The sequence below is a fragment of the Equus quagga genome, chromosome 14, assembly GCF_021613505.1.
Source record: "Equus quagga isolate Etosha38 chromosome 14, UCLA_HA_Equagga_1.0, whole genome shotgun sequence".
Taxonomy (NCBI): domain Eukaryota; kingdom Metazoa; phylum Chordata; class Mammalia; order Perissodactyla; family Equidae; genus Equus; species Equus quagga.
Genome location: NC_060280.1, coordinates 64,837,368 through 64,859,850, shown reverse-complemented (window position 1 = coordinate 64,859,850; position 22,483 = coordinate 64,837,368). Strand labels below are relative to the sequence as shown.

At 45.0% G+C, this 22,483-nt stretch overlaps 1 protein-coding gene across 4 annotated transcripts in view; it reads left to right on the top strand.

Moving 5' to 3' along the window:
* The window catches only part of SIK3 (SIK family kinase 3), a 239,746-nt gene that overhangs the window by 215,392 nt on the left and 1,871 nt on the right, over positions 1-22,483 (top strand). For 2 of the 4 annotated variants that reach the window (XM_046684956.1, XM_046684957.1), the window contains 10 exons: positions 2,072-2,215; positions 5,945-6,095; positions 6,848-6,973; positions 7,239-7,324; positions 7,789-7,898; positions 8,926-9,265; positions 10,127-11,016; positions 19,478-19,641; positions 21,060-21,192; positions 22,089-22,259. In XM_046684956.1, coding sequence (XP_046540912.1) covers positions 2,072-2,215; positions 5,945-6,095; positions 6,848-6,973; positions 7,239-7,324; positions 7,789-7,898; positions 8,926-9,265; positions 10,127-11,016; positions 19,478-19,641; positions 21,060-21,192; positions 22,089-22,246 — 2,302 coding nt within the window. In that variant the 3' untranslated portion in view covers positions 22,247-22,259. The remainder of the gene's footprint in view (positions 1-2,071; positions 2,216-5,944; positions 6,096-6,847; positions 6,974-7,238; positions 7,325-7,788; positions 7,899-8,925; positions 9,266-10,126; positions 11,017-19,477; positions 19,642-21,059; positions 21,193-22,088; positions 22,260-22,483) is intronic. The other 2 variants (XM_046684959.1, XM_046684958.1) reach the window with 2 other exon arrangements.

Here is a 22,483-nt window from a genome sequence, read left to right as displayed (position 1 = left end):
TCCAGAAAATTTCATTTCTGTAAGCGCCATTGGAAGTCCCCTCAGTGACAGCAATAACCATAAGAACTTTTTCTCTCCTCCCTCCTTCCTCCCTTGCCCCCTGCCTTCATATTGCAACTCTGATAGTATACGCAAGGCACAAAGCCTGCTCCTACCTGCCAAGAACTGTTTACTGAAAAGGAATTGGAGATTTGGGATGACAGTGATCCTAGCTAGTCTGGCCATGGACCTCTGGCATGGACTCTTCCTTTCCAGGAGAATGGGAATACCTCTTGTACTGTTTGCTGTATGCTTCTTCCATCCCCTTGTACCAACAAAGAGATATTGAAAAAAGAATATGGGATTCGGGCCAGGGACAGATGCACATATCCATTGTTTGCAGAAACTTGTTGAGAGATGCCTGATTCACAGAAAACGGCAGTGACCATCAGGCATGCTGTACTGTCCATTTTACCTCAGTTCCGTTAGCCGTGGTCCTCAGCTCCATGCATGCCTCCTTGTGGGAGTTTGTCTTTCTTATTTTCCGGGGAGGGGGGTTTGACCAGAATCCAGCATGTATTTTCCCAGAAATACAGGTGTTCTTCAAAATTATATGTTTTTTCCTTGAGGGAAGTTGAAATAAAATGGTTTTCATGGGCTCTTGGGGAAACTTTGGGTGTCTTTATCAAATGAATATTTAACCACTAATGGCTTACTCTTTGGCAAGTTTACATACCACTAATTACTCTACAGCCTGTTAACTGTTTTTAGCTTAAATGAGCAAAAGAGTTAAGAATGAAACAAGACCACTTTTTAAGAACCTGACGGTTGCTGGCCAGTACTCTCTTCCCACCCAAGGAGCTCTCTGAGAGCTGCTGTTCAAAAAGAAGCTGGGCCCATGTGGAAAGAACAGTGGAGAACAGGGGTGTTGGCAGGTGGGCCAGCTCCTTCTACAGCTTAGCCAATAGAAGAAGAATTGCAGTGACTTTTTTTTCTCTTGATGCTGTCGTTTCTATAGTTTGCTGATAACAGGGTATGTAAAGTTGCAAATGGGCCCTGCTGGTGTCATGATGGAGAGAGAAATTAGGAAACTTACTGCCTTCCTACCTTAATTACCTCGTTAGCAATATTTCATTTTATCTTCTTTGTCTTAGACTTTACTTCCTCCGGCTCCACCTTATTTCTTTTTTAGACCAACATTTAAAGGGTAGAATGCCCATCAGTTTTGATGTAATGAACAGGAATACTGCTGCTTTTATGCTTGCCTGAGAGAACAGCAGTGGTGGAGGAAGTCACCAACCAGACGAAGGGGGGCTGATACCTTGTTAATGACATTGACTAAGTAGTGGATCTGAAAGATCTGCAGAATAAAATCCACCGGCTTGTCAACTCTTCAGCTTTTGAAACTTCTGTTTCTTGGCTTGCCTTTTTGTCCTCCTAAAAACAGTTCTCAACATTTCATGTGGTTTCATTTCTTCATCCTCTAGAGAATGTTGGTTCCCTGGGAACAACGTCAGTTTTCTTCTCTGATGGTTGAGTTAAGATGATGAGGCATGAGGGAAGGGGGGGTTTTGGAATTTACTATCCCCGAATGGAAGGATCTATTTTCTGTGACTTGTAGTGAGGACAGTCTCAAAACCTGGGGGCCAATGGGATCGAGAGACGTATGTGAAACTCTTCTGAACATCTCCTTTGGCTGATCTCTAGGAATAATCCTTAGGGCACGTTTCCTCTGACTTATATTTTTGGAAATTTGGAGGGAAAAGAGGAATAAAATTAACAAGTAGAAAATAAGTTCTTCCGCTGAGTGGAATGGAGTAAGGAAAATTGATCCTCTTTGTTTGCTGCATCTGCTTTCTCTCTTCTTTTCAGTGGCTACTCTTAGGTCCAAAATTCAGCTGCTTCAATGGTTGGCCAACTTTTGTTGGACATGTTTCACTTTCATCCAGTCAGGGATCTGTTTGCCCTCGAGCCCTTTTTGAGCTCCGGCACTATTTCATTCTGAGTGCTTTGGATTAACTTCTAATGCTTCTTGCTGAGGAGTATTCCTGTCTGTCTTTTTTACTATGAAATGTGCTCCTGCTTGTTGCAGGTACTTGGCAAATAGGTCCAAAAGACATACACTGGCCATGACCAACCCTACAGCTGAGATCCCACCGGACCTACAACGGCAGCTAGGACAGCAGCCTTTCCGTTCCCGGGTCTGGCCCCCTCACCTGGTACCTGATCAGCATCGGTGAGTAGCCACATGAGCTATGTGAGCTCCTTGAGGCTCATCGGACAGGCACCCTCTCACTAATCTTACAGTGATGGTGACTAGCATCAAGGCTTTAAATAGCATCCTGAACTTACATCTTCTCAGCTCCTTGCTCTAAGCAGTGCCCAGGGCAATATAAGGTTCTTCTTTCCCATTACCTTGTAGACATGTTTATCATCTGCGGTTTATTCTCAGGATTCTAGATGTTGACTCAGAGATGAAATTGAACTTGAAACCTGGAAGGTGGTGAAGCTCTCAGAAGACCAACTGGAAATAGGAGGATTTGTAGCTGTTTCAATTGACTTGACCTTTTAACCCATCACCTTCAAAGAATGAGCATTTCCTATTATGTTACCACTGAACAGTGAGCTTGGATATGGAGGAAGATACATCCCTTTGTGAATGCTAGAACAGAGATGTTGCATCCTCTTGAATGTTGTGCTTGAGAACTCATTCTTGCAGTATTCTGAAGGCAAACTCTTTTGCTAGATCTTTGTTACATTTCTAATTCATTCTCTTGAAAAAATAAAAACAAGTTTAACCTTCCTGGCCAAGAAAACTTCACAAAATTGAACCCAAGTAAGCCTGGAAGCAGAAGGGAATGACACTTTGCTAGATGAAGATGATTATCTTCTATGAATATCTTGATGACTAAAAATCTTAGCTATCCCCAAGTTCACGGGCCACACTTTCAAAGCCACCACCAATTGCTAGAGCTTATTTTATTTTGATCTTTTTGGGAGGACTATGAAAAGCAGGCTTACTTGGGAAGGTTGAGAAGCAGTGAGATTCGGAGGAAATTAAGTTCATAAATGTACTGTTACTAAATCTTCCAGTCAGCTCACACTGGCAAACTTGACACGATGTTTTTATTGCAGCCAGTTACCCACTGGGCATCAATGTAATCAGCAGAGACAGGTGAACTCTGAGCAGACTGAGACATAATTAGTGCCACGTTGGAACTCTGAAAGAGGGAAGATAAGCTTTATAAATGACCATGAATACCTTAGTAAAAATGGTCTGTTAGGAGTAGCAGGAATGATGATTCTCAGATAAAACTGATGGCACAGGAAGATAGTATTTTTCTTAGGAAAATCTCTCAGGACCTACATTGTTAGAGTACTACGTCAGAGGGTACTTTGAGTGATTATTGGAGAGCTGCCTTTTCCACTGCATAAATTTTCTGTGATTTCTCAATACTCTGAGCTCTACGCTATTACCTGATAGACCCTTTATTACTTTGTTTCTCTTTATTGCTATCTTTCTCTCCTCCCCAGCCTGATACTTAATTTTTCAGCCCTTGTCAGGGTCTGTTGTTTCGTTTAAGTCCTTCAAGTATCCTTATGTAATTTTAAGTGTTCCTCAGGAGGTATTCTTATCAGGGAACTATGAAGATCGGCACATCTCCACAGTCAGCCTTTATCACAGACCCTGTATCCTGTTTACATTTGTTACTAAAGGAAGGCCACACTGGCCCACAGCTCTGTTTGTGTGGTTTCCACCCTGCCTACAGTCATTGTCAAGGCTGGAAATCTGTCTGCTGTCTGTTTTTGTCTGAACACTCTGGGTAGAGTGTTTCAAGGGTTTCCTGTGGTCAAGCCAGTTTGAATTGGAATGCATGCTTTATGAGTGGCAGATTGTGTAAGGTGAGGCATTTATGCAAACTCAGCATGTCTTGATGGGGGTACTATAAAATACAGCAACACAAGAGACTGAAGTTAGTCTTCAGGGGAAAAGAGAGACTTTCTAAGGCCATAAAACACAGGAAATGGGTGGCCTGGATAGATTATTGAATTCTTTTCATTTTCTGGAGGAAATGACTCAAGAACAGCACATATGTCTTCTGGGGTGTAATAGAAGAAGTCCAACATGGAGACAGAAGAGAGGTCTGATCAACTTTTTCAATTGTGGATGTGCGTAATTTAAAGTTAAATTTTTAAAAGTGTAATTTAATAAAAACTAACAAAAGATGGATTTTATCGAGGTGGGGAACCAAGTCACTGTTTGAAGAGTGTAGTGGGAATATCAGCCTAATATGTGGCTGTCTTGAGTTTGAACATGATTGCTAATAAAAATAAAACACAGCTGATACTATCAGTGCTTCCAAAATGAGCAACTACATCAGAATTATTCCTCTGAAGTTACTGTGCTGGACTGACCTGGGCATCAGTCTGTTCACAGGCTGAGCTTCTGGAAACGTCATGAAATGCCTGAACCTGGGAGTATCGCTCTGCTGAGAGAGAATGGGTTTTGTGTAGTGACTGTATGAAACTACTTGAAGAACACAGCTTTCTGAGTGAATCAGAAATGTGTCTATCAGAAAATACTGAAAGTGTAAGAATCAAATTTTAGGAGAAAATAGTATTTGCTGACTTTAACTCCAAACACCTGAAGTAGAAACAGAACTAGGAAGCATTGAAGAAATGCTCTTGAAAGCAGCTCTCATAATCACCGCTTCTGGAGTGCGTCTGCTGAAATCATTTGTCTTTTGTGTTTCTGAAACAAATGTATGTTCGTGCTCATTTCATTAGCTCACTACTGTGTCAAGCTTCAGGTAGAGTCTGAAACAGAAGTCCTCGTTAAAAAAAGAGGATAGAGGGCTTTCACCTACTGCCAGAACTCTCTTGACCCCTCCACACAGTCATCAGACCCTCCTAGTCCCTTTTGTCTGCATTGTATTTGAACTCGCTTGTTAACCTGCTTCCTTAGCCTTGGTTCTGCTTCAGTCCAGAATGAGTAACTGGCAACGTGGTGCTTCATTTCACCCATAATTCAGTGTGATGTCATCTTTGCCCTGAACATGAAACCCTGATCCTTTCCATCAGCTTCTGGAATGCTGCTTTGGCAGTCTTTTATCTGCTTACCTCAACCCATAAACATCTCTTTCTGATTACGTACAAGTATAGGTGTTTGCTTCTAACACTGATGCTGTCTTAGGCATTTTTTATCAATAGCTTGTTCTTTCTTTCTGTAAGATACTGGCTAAGTTCTGACTGGGCTGTGGGGTTTTTGAAGGTAATCCACATGATTCCTCTTTCGTTAGGTTGGGAGGGTGCTGCTGCTCTGAGAAGTTAATTTTCACAGTAGGTAATCTTATTTGAGTTGACCTGGTACATGCAGGATCTTGAGGCCCACATTCCTTAAGAATGTGCTGTCTCCATCTCAGGATCAGAAATCTCCATTTTCCCCCACTTTAACCTCCACCCGCCATTTTCTAGTACAGAACCTGTGAGTTCCAGCCCAGACCTTTGACCACAGAACTGACTATCATTTCCCTCTGGCTATATGGAGATTGCTGCTCAGGGAAAACTTTGGGTCAGTGAATTTTAGGTTTCTAAAGGCAGTAGATAGAGACATGATTATAAAAGTAAGAGTTCTGATACAGCTTGGCCTGGGGGATCCTTAGAAGCTCTTGTCTGTGACCTAGTGTATTTGTAAGAACTGGATGTATTTGATCCCAGGACCTCACTGGGCTTGGAAATTAAGCCAACTAAAGGTAAGTGGCCATGGAAGATGTACACCTGGAGCCCTCTAAAGGCAAGCAGTCTAGGGAAACAACTGGCCTCTGGAGATGGCACGGAAATGGCATAATATGCAGGGCCACTCGTGCAGCCAGCCGTCTTTTGTTCATCTGGAACAGCATTCCCTAGGTGATTTGGTCAAAACCCTTAAGTCCTAGCCCCTAACCTTCTCTTCCCATGTATTCAGCTCTACCTACAAGGACTCCAACACCCTGCACCTCCCCACGGAGCGTTTCTCCCCTGTGCGCCGGTTCTCAGATGGGGCTGCAAGCATCCAGGCCTTCAAAGCTCACCTGGAAAAAATGGGCAACAACAGCAGCATCAAACAATTGCAGCAGGTAATGGAAGAGATGGCAGGCATCTCTGGAGAAGCATGGGTAACAGAGACCAGTATTGCAGGAGGACTGAGGTCTTAAACTTTCTACCCCCTTCCTGTCAGCAGCACAGCAGTTTTATAGGTTCAAAACCATGTAGCTTTCCAATGTGCTTTTCTGACTCCTTGTTATGTACAACTTTCCCTACAATCAAACTTGCTTAGCCCATGAAGGGATTAAATTTTCCAGTCTCTGTAGTTCATTGGAGAGGAATCTCTGGGCTTGCGTTTCAGTGGGAAGCACCAGGGAAGGTATTTCTAAGCAACCCTGGCATTTCTCTCCTGATTTATGGGTACTGGGTCTTGTTGGAGCCTGCTCTGCATTGCTACCACCTGCCATATTCTCCAGTTGCTGTGGAATGGTGCTCCCAGAGGAAGGAAGTGTACCTCCAGGCTTCTATAAAGGGCCAGTTTCCTGTCTGCCTTTCTGGTGACCAAACTTCAAGTGGCATGTGCTTTGTACACAGATTTTGCCCCAGACACTTTCGCTTGTACATGAGCCTCCTTGGTGTTTTCCATTCATTCATACAGAACAGAGTATGAGTGTATTTAGTACACAGATACCTAAATAAATAGGTTAGTTGCTCATCAAGAACACTGTTCTTCTCTTGTGGCCCTTTCTGCCCATGAGACCTTGGGGCAGATCTGCATCTGCTGACATCACTGCATGGGGTGGGCCTGGCTGCATCCCATCTGTATTAACTACTTTCCCTTCAGGAGTGTGAGCAGCTGCAGAAGATGTATGGGGGGCAGATTGATGAGAGAACCCTGGAGAAGACCCAGCAGCAGCATATGTTATACCAGCAGGAGCAGCACCATCAAATTCTCCAGCAACAAATTCAAGTAGGCCTTCCCTCTTTGCTTTCTCCAACTTGTTTGGAGTTTTCTCTCAGGCTGATTTGCCTGTGAATTTTGGAGGAGATCACACAGGGCAAAGTGGAGTTGAGTTATGTTTATGTTTGACTAAAGGTCATCAGACTTTTTGATGCACAACAAAAGCATGACCCTCAGTCACAGATAGTTCTTTCTGTTTCTTCTCTTCCTGAGACCAGCTCTGGTTAATCTTCCAGCTCACAGTTATTTTTCTCCTTTCTCCCATGTGTTTTAGGATTCTATCTGTCCCCCTCAGCCTTCACCACCTCTTCAGGCTGCGTGTGAAAATCAGCCAGCCCTCCTCACCCACCAACTCCAGAGGTAATGAATCATTTTGTTTCATGCTTAAGCCATTGTCTCTAGAGCTTGGTGTCCTTGGCCTGACTCATATAGGAGATACTGAGTGACTTTAGCATTCATCTTGGAAGAACCTACTGGAAAAGCAGAAAAACCAATTTAAATTTCAGCAGCCTCCCTAAAATCCTGACTTCCTGTGCCACTTCATTTTCTTAGCCCCACGAACGAAGTAATCTGACTTTTAATACCTGAGGTCAGACACAGGTCCACGATGACCTCTGTGTCTTTGTCTGAGATGTCTGTTAGGATAAGATGTGCACAGTTTTTAAGTAGGCTGTGGGGGATGGTTTATGCATGTTTTTCTAGCCTAGAGGCTATCAAAACTAAAAAAATAGTTTCTGTTTGTGTGTATTGTATGGCTGAAACTAACTTCAAAGTTATACTGTCACCTCAAGAAAATTATTTTTCTGGTTTTGTTGTTTTTTAAGGTTAAGGATTCAACCTTCAAGCCCACCCCCGAACCACCCCAACAACCATGTCTTCAGACAACCCAGTAATAGTCCTCCCCCCGTGAACAGTGCCATGATCCAGCCTCACGGTGAGTGGAGGGGCTTAGGCCGAACCTGGGATGCCCATGAAGTGAATGTGGGAGAAATGAGTCAGTCTTGAGTGCCTCAAGAAATTGATTTGAACAGCAGAGTAACAGTGTTTAAAGATATAGGCTCTAGACCCAGACTGCCTTGACGTGAATCCTGTTTCCATCAACTCCTTAGCTGTGAAACCGCGGGTAAGTTACTTAACTTCCGTGTGCCTCAGCTTTCTCAAATGTAAAATAGGGATAAGAATAGTATTTAATCAATGAATATATGTTAAGAACTTGAAATAGTCTCTGACTCAAAATGCTTCTCAATAAAGGTTAACCATTATTAATGTTTTTAGTTAAACGCCCTCCAACTCTACCAAATAAAAAGCTGCTGCCAGAACCTTCCTTATTGTCATGCCTCCGATTGGTTATCCATTATGCATGTGATCCTCTTTTGTGGATGTTTAGATGGAGGTGAAGATGAATACACCCCAATTGGTGTGGGTCTTTAGAGACCAACACTGAGGATTTGGTATCCCCACACTGGCAATCTCTTAAGTGACACCACGCAGTCTGGGTCTCCTGAAGAGTCTCCGTTGGTCTCTGGGCCCTTCCTACTCAGGGTGGGGTTCCCTGATCAACTTGTCATCAGGAAAAGTAAAACCTCAGGGTTCATCCCAGACTCGCTGTATCAGAATCTGCATTTTAGCAAGATCCCCAGGCCATTTGTATGCACATTAGAGTTTGAGCAGCACTACCCTAGATCCAAGCTACTCAGAGAATAATCCATGGACCAGCTTTCAGGCAACTTACTGGAAATACAAATTCTTGGGGCCACACCTTGACCTAGTAGATCAGAATTCTGTAGGTAGGGCCCAGAATCTGTATCTTAACAAGTCCTCCAGATAGGCCTTATGCACACTGAAGTTGGAGAAGCAGTGCTCTAGTTGGTATCTAGTTTGAATATCCTCACTGGCTCCCGTCTCTTACAGCTGGCAGATAACCTGGGCATTTGGTCACTGTGAGGTTCCTTTCTCTCCAGGTGCTGCATCTCCTTCCCAGTTTCAAGGCTTACCCTCCCGCAGTGCAATCTTCCAGCAACAGCCTGAGAACTGTTCCCCTCCTCCCAATGTGGCACTAACCTGCTTAGGCATACAGCAGCCTACCCAGTCACAGCAGGTGACCATCCAAGTACAGGAGCCTGTTGACATGCTCAGCACCATGCCTGGGACAGCTGCAGCCCCTGCTGGGCGGGGCATCTCCATCAGTCCCAGTGCCAGTCAGATTCAGATGCAGCATCGTACCAACCTGATGGCCACCTTCAGCTACGGGCACCGGCCCTTGTCCAAGCAGCTGAGTGCTGACAGTGCAGAGGCCCACAGGTAAGGCTGCCTAAAGTCACCCAGCCATCTGTTAAGGTGATCCAGGTGAGAGGAAGCCCCTTAGCAGGGTGAGAGAGGAGGAGGGAGGGAGAACGAGTCTGACTGGGCTGTGCTCATTTCACCTTTTCTGAAATCAGGGTGATGGGTTTGGGATGAACTTGAAACCTATTTGTTGACCCAGCATCAAAATGCTACTGAGACAGAGAAGGAAAATGACAAAGCTACCTTCCTATTTGTCTGCAAAGAAGAAAACGGCCTATTAGAGGAGTTTGTAAAAGTGCCACTTCCCCTTGTCTTTTCTTTTAGGATTCTTTCCCTCTCTGTCACTCTTATTCTAAGAGATTTTGCTCTTTTTTTTAAGATTTTATTTTTCCTTTTTCTCCCCAAAGACCCCCGGTACACAGTGGTATATTTTAGCTGTGGGTCCTTCTAGTTGTGGCATGTGGGACGCTGCCTCAGCATGGCTTGATGCGCGGTGCCATGTCCGTACCCAGGATCCACACCGGCGAAACCCTGGGCCGCTGAAGTGGAGCGTGCGAACTTAACCACTCGGCCATGGGACCGGCCCTGAGATTTTTGCTTCTTAATAGCTCAAGCGATATTGTAACATATGCCAAGTCGCTCCCTTCAAGCTAAAGCTGCATCTGTTAAATACAGTGCCTTGGGCCCCTTGGAAGTTACTGGATGAGTGACTGAGGGGATGAGGAGGGCTGATGCGTACACCCCCGTCTTCCCTGTCGCACCACAGTTCTCTGTCCCACTGGGGGCTCCCTGTTGAAGCAGAGTGGTAGCTATTCCCCAGGGGAGTCTAGCGCACTTCTTACGTGAAAGCCTGGTACTCACTCCCTTTTGTGTCTGCAGCTTGAACGTGAATCGGTTCTCCCCTGCTAACTACGACCAGGCGCATTTACACCCCCATCTGTTTTCGGACCAGTCCCGGGGTTCCCCCAGCAGCTACAGCCCTTCAGCAGGAGTGGGGTTCCCTCCAACCCAAGCCCTGAAAGTCCCTCCACATGACCAATTCCCCACCTTCCCTCCCAGTGCACATCAGCAGCCACCGCACTATACCACGTCGGCACTACAGCAGGCCTTGCTGTCCCCCACGCCGCCAGACTATACAAGGCACCAGCAAGTACCCCACATCCTTCAAGGACTGCTCTCTCCCCGACATTCGCTCACTGGCCACTCGGACATTCGGCTGCCCCCAGCAGAGTTTGCACAGCTCATTAAAAGGCAGCAGCAGCAGCGACAGCAGCAGCAGCAACAGCAGCAGCAAGAGTACCAAGAATTGTTGAGGCATATGAACCAGGGGGATGCTGGGAGTCTGGCTGCCAATCTTGGGGGACAGAGTATGACAGAGCGCCAGGCTTTACCGTATCAAAATGCTGACTCGTATCACCACCACCATACCAGCCCCCAGCATCTTCTACAAATCAGGGCGCAAGAATGTATCTCACAGGTTTCCTCACCCACCCCGACCCATGGTTATGCTCACCAGCCGGCACTCATGCATTCAGAGAGCATGGAAGAGGAGTGCTCGTGTGAGGGGGCCAAGGATGGCTTTCCAGACAGGAAGAGTTCAAATACATTGACCAAAGGTTGCCATGACAGCCCCCTGCTCTTGAGTACTGGCGGACCTGGGGACCCTGAATCTTTACTAGGAACTGTGAGTCATGTACAGGAACTGGGGATGCATCCGTACCGACATCAGCCAACTGCTGCTTTCAGTAGAAATAAGGTGTCCAGCCGAGGTAAGAGTCCTTTCAAAGTGAAAGTCCTGGGCCTATCTGGCCTAGTTCAATTAACTCTGTAATGTTATCTTTTTTCAGCTAGTACTCTTGTGCTCCTAAGGGAAAAAGAATTCCTAAGACCTTCAGGACCTTCTAGGGGAGAAGCATGTAGAAAGAGGGTATTGATAGGTAAGGGGGTCTGTTTTCAAAATTAAAAGATAGTGATAGAAAATTAACACTTAGATAGTATAGTTAGTGAGATATATTGTCTATTTCCCATATTCATGGTTTCTTAGAATCCATGATTTCTTGACTATGACCAAAATAGCTAACTTTAATGTCTGCAATAGAAAAAACGTCGGCCAGTGCTAAGGAATTATGATTTAGTGTGATTAGTGTTGGGCCAGGAATCAAAGCCCCTCAGTTCTGGACTTGCCGCTATCATGAATGTGATAAGCTTGTTACTTAAACCTCAGGTTCTTCTTTTCCTCATCTGTAAGAAAGGGGCAGGAGGAATAATGGTCCTTTGCAGAGTATTTGTGAAGATTAAAACATGCATGTATGTGTTTCTGTTTATATATAATGTGTGTGTGTGTGTATGTGTGATAGAAGCACTTGATAATCTGAGTGTGTGATATAAATAATATGAAGTATTATTATTACTCTGATCATTTCATTAATGAACTAAATACAGAATATTACAGCATCATAAAGGGCCTCATGTCATTTCATTTTGAATCACTTTATAATTGAGTACATTCATTTTCATTCTGAAGGAGATTAAGACTACCAGCAGTAAGTTATACTCAGAAATCACAGCATTCATCCAGACAAAATCTGGACTGATGTCCCTCCCGTCTTCATAGATCTTGAAAGATGAGGTTATCCATAAAATATACAACCCTGAAACTGAGCATTTCTTCCATTCTTCCCTTCTTGGAGCTACCTGCATCTCCTGCCCTGTTTTTTAAAGTCAACACACAGAACTCAACTCCTGGGGGAATTAGGTCCTGTGGCACAGCACAGGCTAGAAGACCTTGCTTTAAATCAGTTCATCTGAAGACTTGATGCCTTCAGTGTCCTCATTAAGCACCAACAGAGGGGGACATTTGATTCTGTAAAACGGCAGTTAAATCCTAGGCGTTTGAACAGATGGGTGCCATCCATTTTAGAGGTCTGCACCAGTCAGACGTATTGTGTCCACCTGTGGCTGCTGTATTTTTAGGTGGAGATAGGATGATGGGAAGTTTCAGAACCAGATCATTTGTGGAAAGGCTGACAGACCTGGCGATGTTTAGGCTTGGTGGAAGAAACTAAGGAAACCAACATACCTGTCCGATGCAAGGAAATATTAGACTTTTCTGGGTTCATTTTATGGAGCAGAACCAAGATCAGGATAGAAGTTGCTTCAAATTTCAAGTCCCTGTGGAAGACCTTTATAAGAACTTTCCAGAGTAGGAGCTTCCTGTGGCTGAGCGTGTTCTAGAAGAGGTAGATTGGTGGTATCAGGGATGCTGTGGAAAAGCTTCCTGCGTGAATGAAACCTTTCACCAAATCGGCATACTATAGTTGGTGTAAAAAGGTGTATAGCTCACATTTTTCTAGTGCTTTCCATGTGCCAAACACCAAAGGCTATTCACCTGTAAATTCATTTAATCCTCTAAACAACCCTGTAAGGTAGTAACTGTTATTCCTCTTTTTACCAAAGAGACAACTGAGCCACAGATGAAGTAATTTGCCCCCAAGGTCAACAGCTAGTAAGTGGCCTCTGAGCCCAAGAGTTATTCAGTTCACTCCAGCAGACGCTTACTGAGCATGTCCTGGGTGTGCAAGTCACTGAGGAAAGAGCAAGGCTGGAGCAAATAGTGTACACTCCCTGCTCCCCCAATCCTGGATTGCTGTGTATTAAAACCCTTTTTGAAATAGTTTTCCTCAAAAATTGTTCTAATTTCTCTTCACATTTCCCTCCCGTCACTCCTATGTGCAGAAAGACTGGAGAGCTGGAATTTGCCTGTGTCCCATAATTGTCAGAGGAGCCTGCCTGCCGGCAAGCTTGTGATCTATTCAGTGCCCGAAGTAAGGCAGAATGTGGTTGGCACAAGTGGTGTGGGAGCGCGGAGGAGATAGAGATGGTTCTCCATCCGAGCAGTGGGGTGGGGTCAGCAGGAACGGGCATTTGAGTTGGGTCTTGGTAGATGAAGAGAGTTCGCCATTTGGATTTAGGGGAGGAGCCTGAGGAAAGACCACTGGGTGTGAATGTCTCAGGGCTGTTTTCGGGCGAAAGCAAGCAGGCTTGGTTGGTTTGAGTGTGGTGTACGTGAAGGAATTAGTAAAAGTTAGGGGCATAGGTTTTCTAAATCCAGAGTTTAGTCTAGATCTGGCTGCATCCCGTACGAACACCTCTTCTGGTTTCTGGAAGAATCAAGCCTTAAGTATATCCCTACAGGTTTCAGCTCAGAACTACCCTGTCCTTGTTGCCTCATTATAATTTGTGCCAGTATCTTTCCCCAAAGCCCTCTTTTTCCTTAGTCTTTTTTTCCTGACCTTTGATATGAGCTTTTCCAGAAGCTGCGTCCTGCCCTGCTTGCCAGTGTGTTGTGGAGGGTTTTCTTCCTTCTTTCTACCCATCTTACCCTTAACTTACTCTTTAATTTTAGCTACAAGTGTACCTTTTTCTTGCTTGAATACTATTCAACTTATGTCTTTCTAACATCTACTCCTATTTTATGACTTTTGAAACCACATATACAGTTGCTTTTAATGAATAAAGCCACAAGTTTATTACCGTGTGAATTTAGAATCCAGTATAGTGACATAAAGCAGTACAGAAATTAATGCCCAAGGGGAGCCCAATACTGCTCACAAGTTAAAATCCCCTTGGGGATGTCCATCTGTGTTGAAAACAATTTCTTATCCTGAGATGTCCCCATTGTCTTTACCTTAAACCACGTGAGCTTACTCTGTGACCGCAGGCCTGGTCTATGACCTGTCCTCCCTTTCTGCATCTATGTAGCGAGGGGTATCAGCTAAATGCCTCCTAAGAGGAGAATGGAATTCATGTCTGTAGTATGCTTGCTCCGTGCTTGGTGCTTTCAACTCAGTTATTCATTTAGTTCTCACAACCACCTTGGGACGTATACGCTATGATCCCTTTTACAGTAGAAACTGAGTCTCCACAATCTCGTCTTGCTTTAACCTGGCATTCTATTCTTTTAAAAACTTGAGAGCTCACAGTTTTACACTACTGAAGAATCATCAGATAATTAGCTGTCACTTTTGCCAAGAAAGGGTTGTAATGCTGTATTCCCCCACCTTGCAGGCCAGCAGGGGAAGCTCACCCTTGTTGATCTCTTTGGACAGGGAGGAATGGCTGCTGTTTCCTTGAATGGTGCCTCCATCTCTGTGTAGTTACACACTAGGCCCAAAACTCTTCATCTGTTATTTCCATGACAGAGGAAAGTCAACAAATTTATGGAATGACTAGGTTGCACCAAACTGTTTTGTAGGTGCTGGGGAATGTGGGGATGAAAAGAAAAAGAACTTGCCCTCGGAAACCTTATATTCCACTGGGGGAAAGGAAGACAAGCTCATAAACATGAAGAGCTATGTAGTGAGTGCTGTAAGAGGTATGATTATAAAGAGTAGAGCTAGTGTGATCTCTCTCAAATTTTTTAAGGGTAGGTGAACAGGGGTTGCTGATGTTAGTCAAGGAAGATTAAGTGCCGTCATATATTCCTTTATGGCTGTTTGCCACCAGTTGGTATGGAGCCAGGCACTGCCAGAGCACTGAGCAGGTCGCATGCCAAATGTTTTTTTCCAAACGTGTAGAAGTTAAAGGGCTGTCCACGGCCCACGCTGCCTGTGATCTCCCTGTCTGCCACTCTAGAAGTAGAAATAAGGTTCATCTTCCTTCTGTACTGTTACACACACTTGATTTTTTTTTACTTGGCAAGTAAATAAGGACAACAGCATAACCAGTTTACACAGTGACGTTACCAACTTGGACTCACAAAGAAAACCGCATCCTCTTCTCTGAGCCTAGTCAGCTTCAGCAATATTAGTGGGCTTCTGTCCTCACAGAGGGGTAAAATGATGACTCACTGCAAGGATTTACCCCTCAGGACCTTTAAGAGGAATATGCACACATGTCATTTCTCTCGTTTTCTCTTAAAACCCAGTAAATGAGTAAGGGCGAGTCAACATTGACAGATTCAATAGAGAGTTGTGCAAGCTGCCCCAGAGTTCCCTGGGCAGATGTGTGGTGTGCCTTGTGTCCGTTTGTGAAGTTTTCCCCTGTGTAATCAGAGGCTCATCCTCCCATAGGTAAGTTTGCAGCTCTGCTTTCGTAAATACCCGAGAACACTCCTCTCAGAAGTCCTCTTCCCCCAGTATTTATATATGCTTTGGTGAGCCTGACAACTGCTGTAGCTACTGAATTAGCATAAAGGATGCCAAAGATTTGAGCCTAAATTGCATGTCCTTTGGTCAGTGGGTTAGCCCCTCCCACTCCCCTGACTGGTCAGCGGGTCGCATCTATAGAGTGTCACAAAGGACTTCTGAGCTCAGGAGACAACACTCTTACTGGGGAGAATACTTTACTTGTGTAGTCTTTTATAACTTACTAAAGATTCTTTCATGTATGTTGTCTTTTGAGCCCCCAAACAACCCTCATTTTTCAGATAGGGAAACTGAGGTGAGGAGAGATGAAATGACTTACCCAAATTCAGACACTCTGTTGGTGGTGGGACTGGATCCTGCCTTCAAGTTTTCTGATCCCCTACCCTTACATTCTTTCTTTTATGCCTCCTTGGCTCCCATTCTACGCCTTCCAAGCATATATGCCAAACAAAGGATGCTAGCCCTTCCAGATCTTTGACCTATGGATTATATTGAAACTTGAGCAGACAGAACTCCGGCTTGTTACCCAACTCATGTTAATAAGCTTCTTTTTCATCTAGTTTTAACTTACATTGGTCTCTCTTAAACCAGAGGCTTCTTCTCTGGAAATCAAAGTTTCAGTAACTCATTTGTTCACTTATATATGGGTAAATTGTCCCCATAATTCTGGAAGTTGGGTTCTGTGATAAAAATGTTTCCTTGGTTGTTTTTGTCAACTGGCTCAGTATGTTCTTATCCACTCAGAAATAACATCTCTGAAATGAGTATAAATAATACCAGTCTTCACTGACTCTTACAGTGTGCCAGGTTCTAGTCAGCACTTTACATACTTGTGGAGGAACTCCTGTTTGACAAATAAAGCGACCGAGACCCAGTGAAGTCAGGTAACTTGCCCAAGATCCCACTCTGCGAGAATCCGGGAGAAGCCAGGATCCACACCCAGGTCTTCTTGACCCCAGAGCTTGTGCTTTTGAGCTCTGGCTGGGGAGTCAGGAAGGTTCATCACATAATTTGTAAAGCAGTAGCTTGCTCTGTCTTGATGATACTTTGAGTTGTGTTGGCACCAGACCTGAAGGCTAGGAAGAGAACCGACAAGGAGGACAGGATCCACGTCACGTTCCCAAAGGCAGGGCCAGAAGGAGGATGGGTGTTTGGATTTGGGAAAAACCCATTCTCAGAAAGAAAAATAAACTCAAAAAAAGAGTGAAAGGAGACTTAGCATACATATCCAACAAACAGACACATTGAGGCCTCTAGAAGAAGTGGGAAGGAACTAAATAACAAGAGCCAGAATAGTGTACCTTTTGTTAGCTTTGCCACTTCCTCATGTTTGATAACGATCCTTTAAAAATCTTTAAACAGGAGAGCTGTCATGTTTGTCTTTATGGGGAGCAAAGGGATACAACTGATGAGATTTGCACTCAGCGTTACTATCCAGAAAAAAAGAATTGAGTAGATTCTCTTCTCAAAGAAGAGAATATAGGCGTTAGAAGATACTTCGAGAAAGTAAAAAGCACCCACTTGTATTGCTCCTTAGGAAAGCAGAGCAAAGAGCCAGTTCCTCGCTCCACAGAGCCAGCATTGCATCACTTCCTGCCAGTGTGTTTTGTTTGATGCTGGGGCCGGCACTTGAGCTGTACCCATGGAGAGGAATTGGCTGGGTGGGTAGACTGGGTGAGCTGATCCCACAGAGCCAGTCTTGGTATAGGCGCTCTTTTATCTTCTTTCTGCTGGCTTTTAGCCTTCAGTAGCAAAAGAGTTGGCATCTGGCTGGTCCTTTGACCTCTTTGCTCACAGAACTTTGAAAAAGTTTCTCACTTGCCTTTATCTTTGGTAGTTTGGAAGCTCCCCCTCCTCTCATTTTTCTCCAGAATGTTTTGTCTTACCAACAACCTGCATGTCAGTTAGTTTCCTCCCCCACATCGTACCTCAGCCCCTAAGCCCAGGCCTAACCTTGATAGTTAGAGGAGACCATTTGAATGTAAAGACCTGAAGCCCTTTGCCCAATACTCAAGCAGTACGTTTTACTTTCATTATTCAAATAGATATTAGAATGGTACAGTTAGCATTAGGCTGTGTTTCCTGTTAAAAACTTTTTAGGGGCCAGCCCGGTGGCACAGCGGTTAAGTGCGCACGTTCTGCTTCGGTGGCCTGGGGTTCTCCGATTCGGATCCCGGGTGCAGACATGGCACCGCTTGGTAAGCCATGCTGTGGCAGGCGTCCCACATATAACGTAGAGGAAGATGGGCACGGATGTTAGCTCAGGGCCCGTCTTCCTCAGCAGACAGAGGAAGATTGGCAGATGTTAGCTCAGGGCTAATCTTCCTCAAAAGAAAAAAAAAAAACTTTTTAAAAATCTCATTTTGCCAGGGTACAGTTCATCAGGAGATAAGCCCAGTAGTTGCCAAGGAGCTTTAACTCAAAAACCAACCAAAGAAACAAAACATATGTTCAAGTCCCAGGCTAGTAAGGACTGGAGCCAAAAGTGCTACCAGGAGGATCCTCAAAACTTAGGCATGACCCTGGTATTGTTCTTGACTCCTCTTTCTCTCCAAAATCCAATCCATAGGGTTGCATGACTCTGACCAATATTATACTTAATGACCAATATTAAGAGAGCATTTATAAATTTCAGTTAAAGAGATCATGTTCCAGAACACTGATGACTCACAGACATGCATAAGATACAATTCTTGTCTTCAAAGAACTTAGTCTAATATGAGTGATTAAGACAAGTACACAATTGAACATGGTACCAAGAATAATGTTGGAGTAATCAGAGTCCAATAAAATCTTCTGACATTTAAAGAAAGAAAGGATTTATTTCTGTTTGAAAGGGAAGTTTCATAAGGATGATAACCTTTGAGGTGGACCTAGAAGGATGAGTTGATTTTGATTGGCAGGAATGGAAATAGAAGAATCAAGCATTTCCAGGGAGAGGGAACAGAGCACATGCACAGAATTGTGAATGGGTGGGAAGAGGTAAGTGGTCCCATTTGACTAGAGCTTAAAATATAGGGGAGAGTAGTGTGAGTATCATTGAAAGATAGGCTGGGACCGTGTTGTGAAAATGAGGTGTTGGGGTACCCTATAGAGAGATTAATCTTTGTAGGGTCATAATGGAGGGATGGTTAGGAGGCTATTGTAGTAATCCTGGAAAGAGGTAATAGGGTCTGTGGAAGCAGTGAGATTGGGAAGAAAGGGACTGAAGTGACCAAAATTGCAGAGGTAGATACTTTAGACTTAAGGTGATGTGGAACCAGAAGTAAGTAATCAACAGGAACCCTAAGAGTTCACACCTACAGGATTAGGAAAATAGGCACCCAAACAAGGATGTCTGAAGGAGGGGCTGGTTGTGAGGGAAGTTGAAATTGGACGTGTTAAGTGTTAAATGTTGGTTAGCTATCCAAGGAAAGATATCTAGTAAATAGTTGGAATTATGGATGTGGAGCTTAAAAGAGCATTCCCATAATTCTTTACATAGAGGCAATATAGTTGAAGCCATGAAAATAGATGATATTGCCAAAGTGTGGGGAGAGAGAGATCAAGGATAGCACTGTAAAGGGTGCTTGCTTATAAAAAGTGGAGGAGCCATGAAAGGAGCTGGAAGTGGTAGTTTGAGAAGCAGAGGAGAGGAGCAGTGTGGTACTCTGAGGTGGAAGCCAAAGAAGGAGAGAGAAAGCATCCACAGAATGGAGGCCATCCTCCCAGGCCAGAGGTTTCAGAAAGCTCCAAGAAGGATTTTTATGTGTGTCTAGGTTTGGGAACATAGCACTGTCAAGTCAGCAGAGAAATGAAGAAAAAAGGAGAGGTTCACTGTGATCCAGCCAACCGCCCATATATGCAATTTTTCTCCTAAGGGTATGACCCCTTCATAAAGAGGCTCATATTCAGTGTAGGATGGTGGTTGACCAGCTGGTCCAGGCTCCTCTAAGCACCATCCCCAGCTAGCTGAGGAGTAGCAGCTAGTGCACAGGTGGTCTTCACCCTTGCTTATTGTCCCTTGTAAGACATTTCTTTGATGGGAGTCGACAATGTTGGGAGAAACTCTAGGTCTGCTGACCCTATTTTGCTGTCTCCTCAGAGTCTGTCATAGGGAACTGCATGGATAGAAGTTCTCCAGGACAAGCAATGGAGCTGCCAGATCACAATGGACTTGGGTACCCAGCACGCCCCTCAGTCAGTGAACACCACAGGCCCCGGACCCTCCAGAGACACCACACGATTCAGAACAGCGACGATGCTTACGTATGTTGGTCCCCTCCTGCTTCTAAGAGGTGGGATCCTAGCAGTGCCAACATTGAAAGCAGAACTTAGTAATGTGGGGTAGCATTTATTTCTCCATTCTTCTCAGCCAGAGTCCAGCACCTCTGGGAACTATAGGAGCATGTTTTGAACCACCCTAACAGACCAGCCCCTAACTGCAGTAGACTTTCAGTGGAATCTATACCCCAAATTTTAGACTGAGGAATCAAGGGTAGTTGCCATCTGTTCCCTCTAGTCTTCGTTACTGAACTTCTTCCCAAACAGTCTAAACTCAAGCCCCAGCAAGTGCACCCTCAGGCTCTGGTTAGGTTTCTGGTGGCTGCATTGAATGTGTTCAGAGAAAGGGAGCTGGTCTGGCGTAGCAAAGCTTCGCTTTCCTAGGGCGGACTCTGAGGGCAGTGCTGTCTACTACAGTAGTAACTAGCCACATGGAGCTTTTCAAATTTAAACGTACAGATCTTCCTCGACTTACAATGAGAGTACATCCCAATAAACCCATTATAAGTTGAAAATATGCTAAGTCGAAAATGCATCGAATACACCTAATCTGTTGAACATCATAGCTTACTTAGCTCAGCCTACCTTAAACGTGCTCAGAACACACATTAGCCTACAGTTGAGCAAAATCATCTCACACAAAGCCTATTTTATAATACAGTGTTGACTATCTCATGCAGTTTATTGGCTTCTGTACTGAAAGGGAATCACAGCATGGTTGTGTGGGTGCAGAATGGCTGTCAGTGTGTCGGTTGTTCACCCTGGTGATGGCGGGGCCAACCGGGAGCTGCAGCTGCTGCCACTGCCAGCATCACAGGAGTGGCTCATGCTGCAGATCAACGGCCCAGGCAAAGATCAAGGTTCAAAATTCGAAGTACAGTTCTACTGAATGCCTATTCCTTTCACACTGTTGTAAAGTCAAAATGTCGCAAGTTGAACCATCATAAGTCAGAGACCCTCTGTAATTAAAACAAAATAAAATAAAAATATAGTTTCTCAGTCACATTTCAAGTGCTCAGTAGCCACTGTGGCGAGTGGCTCCATATTGGACAGGGCAGATAAAGAACATTTCTCTCCTCATAGAGGGTGCTATTGGACACTGCTGTCCTAAGACAGACTCCTAGTGGTAATGGGGATGTGTCAGAAACAGGGTCTTGGTGGGCCATATAGGTGTCAAGGGCATCTGACCAGCAGCAGAGATGCACCATGCCTTCTCCCACCCCTCCCCACTGCGTGGGGGTAGCTGAGGCAGGATGGCATTGCAGAGGAAGGGAGTCTGGATGGTACTGCTTGGGAGTAAATGCCTGAGACTGCTCTTTTAGAGGGAACCGCTATCTCGCAGGGTCACCTGAGAGTGCCACGTTGTCTGGTATCCTTACTTCTTTTCCTAACGTTTTCTGCAGGTGCAACTAGATAACTTGCCCGGAATGAGTCTCGTGGCCGGGAAAGCACTTAGTTCCGCACGGATGTCAGATGCAGTTCTCAGTCAGTCCTCGCTCATGGGGAGTCAGCAGTTTCAGGATGGGGAAAATGAGGGTAAGGGCCTTATGCATGGGGCACCCCGGGGAAGTTCCTGCAGGGCCCCCTCTCCATCTTCACCAGGGACTGCTCCCCTCTTCTGTATAAAGAGTTCATGGGAAAGCAGAGCCACAGCATCCCCAAAGGGTTCTGGACACAAAACCCTCCCCACTTCTCTTCCCCTGAATGTGGGTGCATGAAGGAGCACGTCTTCTGGTTGAGAGCAGAGGTATCACATTTCTGTTTGTGATGCTTTGTAACTCTAGAACTGTTTTTCTGGTTCTGATTAGAGGGCATTGTGTTCTAATGGAATATTCCTCTCTCTCTTAGAACCAGTAAAGGGAGGGCATCATAATAAATATAAAGCATCGGCTTTGGAATGGACAGGTCTGCAGGAAATTCTGACTGCACCCTTTACAGGCTCCACGGGCAAGGTGCTTAATCATTCTGAGCCCTGAGGTTGTCCTCTGTCAAGTGGCAGAAACAGCAGAGCCTGTATCCTAGACTGTGCTGTGACATGAATGGCTTAGTGAGTTTAAAGCACTTAGAACAATGCCTGGAACACAGAGTGGCCAGTAGTCAGTGTCTGCTGGCAGTCAGGTCGTCGTCTCCCTTAAAGAGCTAAGTCTGAGAAGGAGCAGTAGTCTGTCTTCTCCCTCACTACAGTAGCTCATAGTGCTTGATGGTGGGAGACAGTCAAGGAAAAGGGAACAATAACACACTTAGAGACTATAGGAAGTATCCTGGCCCCCAGCCCACAGTCACCCAACACGTTGAGGGCCTGTTAGGAGCTCGAATTCAGGTCTGGGAGTCAGCTACAGGGTGCTCAGACTTCTCTCCCTCCCTTCTCTCCCCTTTGCCCACCTACCTTCCTAGCTCCCTGCAAATCTCCTGTGTTCTTTTTGGTCTTGCAGAGAGCGGGCAGAGTCTAGGAGGCCATGAGCACTCAGACCTCACTGATGGCAGCCAGCATTTAAACTCCTCTTGCTATCCATCAACGTGTATTACAGACATTCTGCTCAGCTACAAGCACCCCGAGGTCTCCTTCAGCATGGAACAGGCAGGCGTGTAACAGGAAATGGAGAGTGAGTATCCCCCTGGCCAGGGCCAGACCAGCCCTTTGGCCCAGTGTCAGCTCCTGATCCCGTCAAGAGATCCCTTCCAGGCGTGGTAGCCAGTGAGCTCGCCAACACCACTCTTGCCCTCCTGGTCTTTGCATCTTCCTGCGCTTTCATTAAGCACTATGCTTGTTGTTTTGGGGTGTCAGTAGGGGACACACAGAAGAAATGCTGGCCGTAGTCCCTTGGTT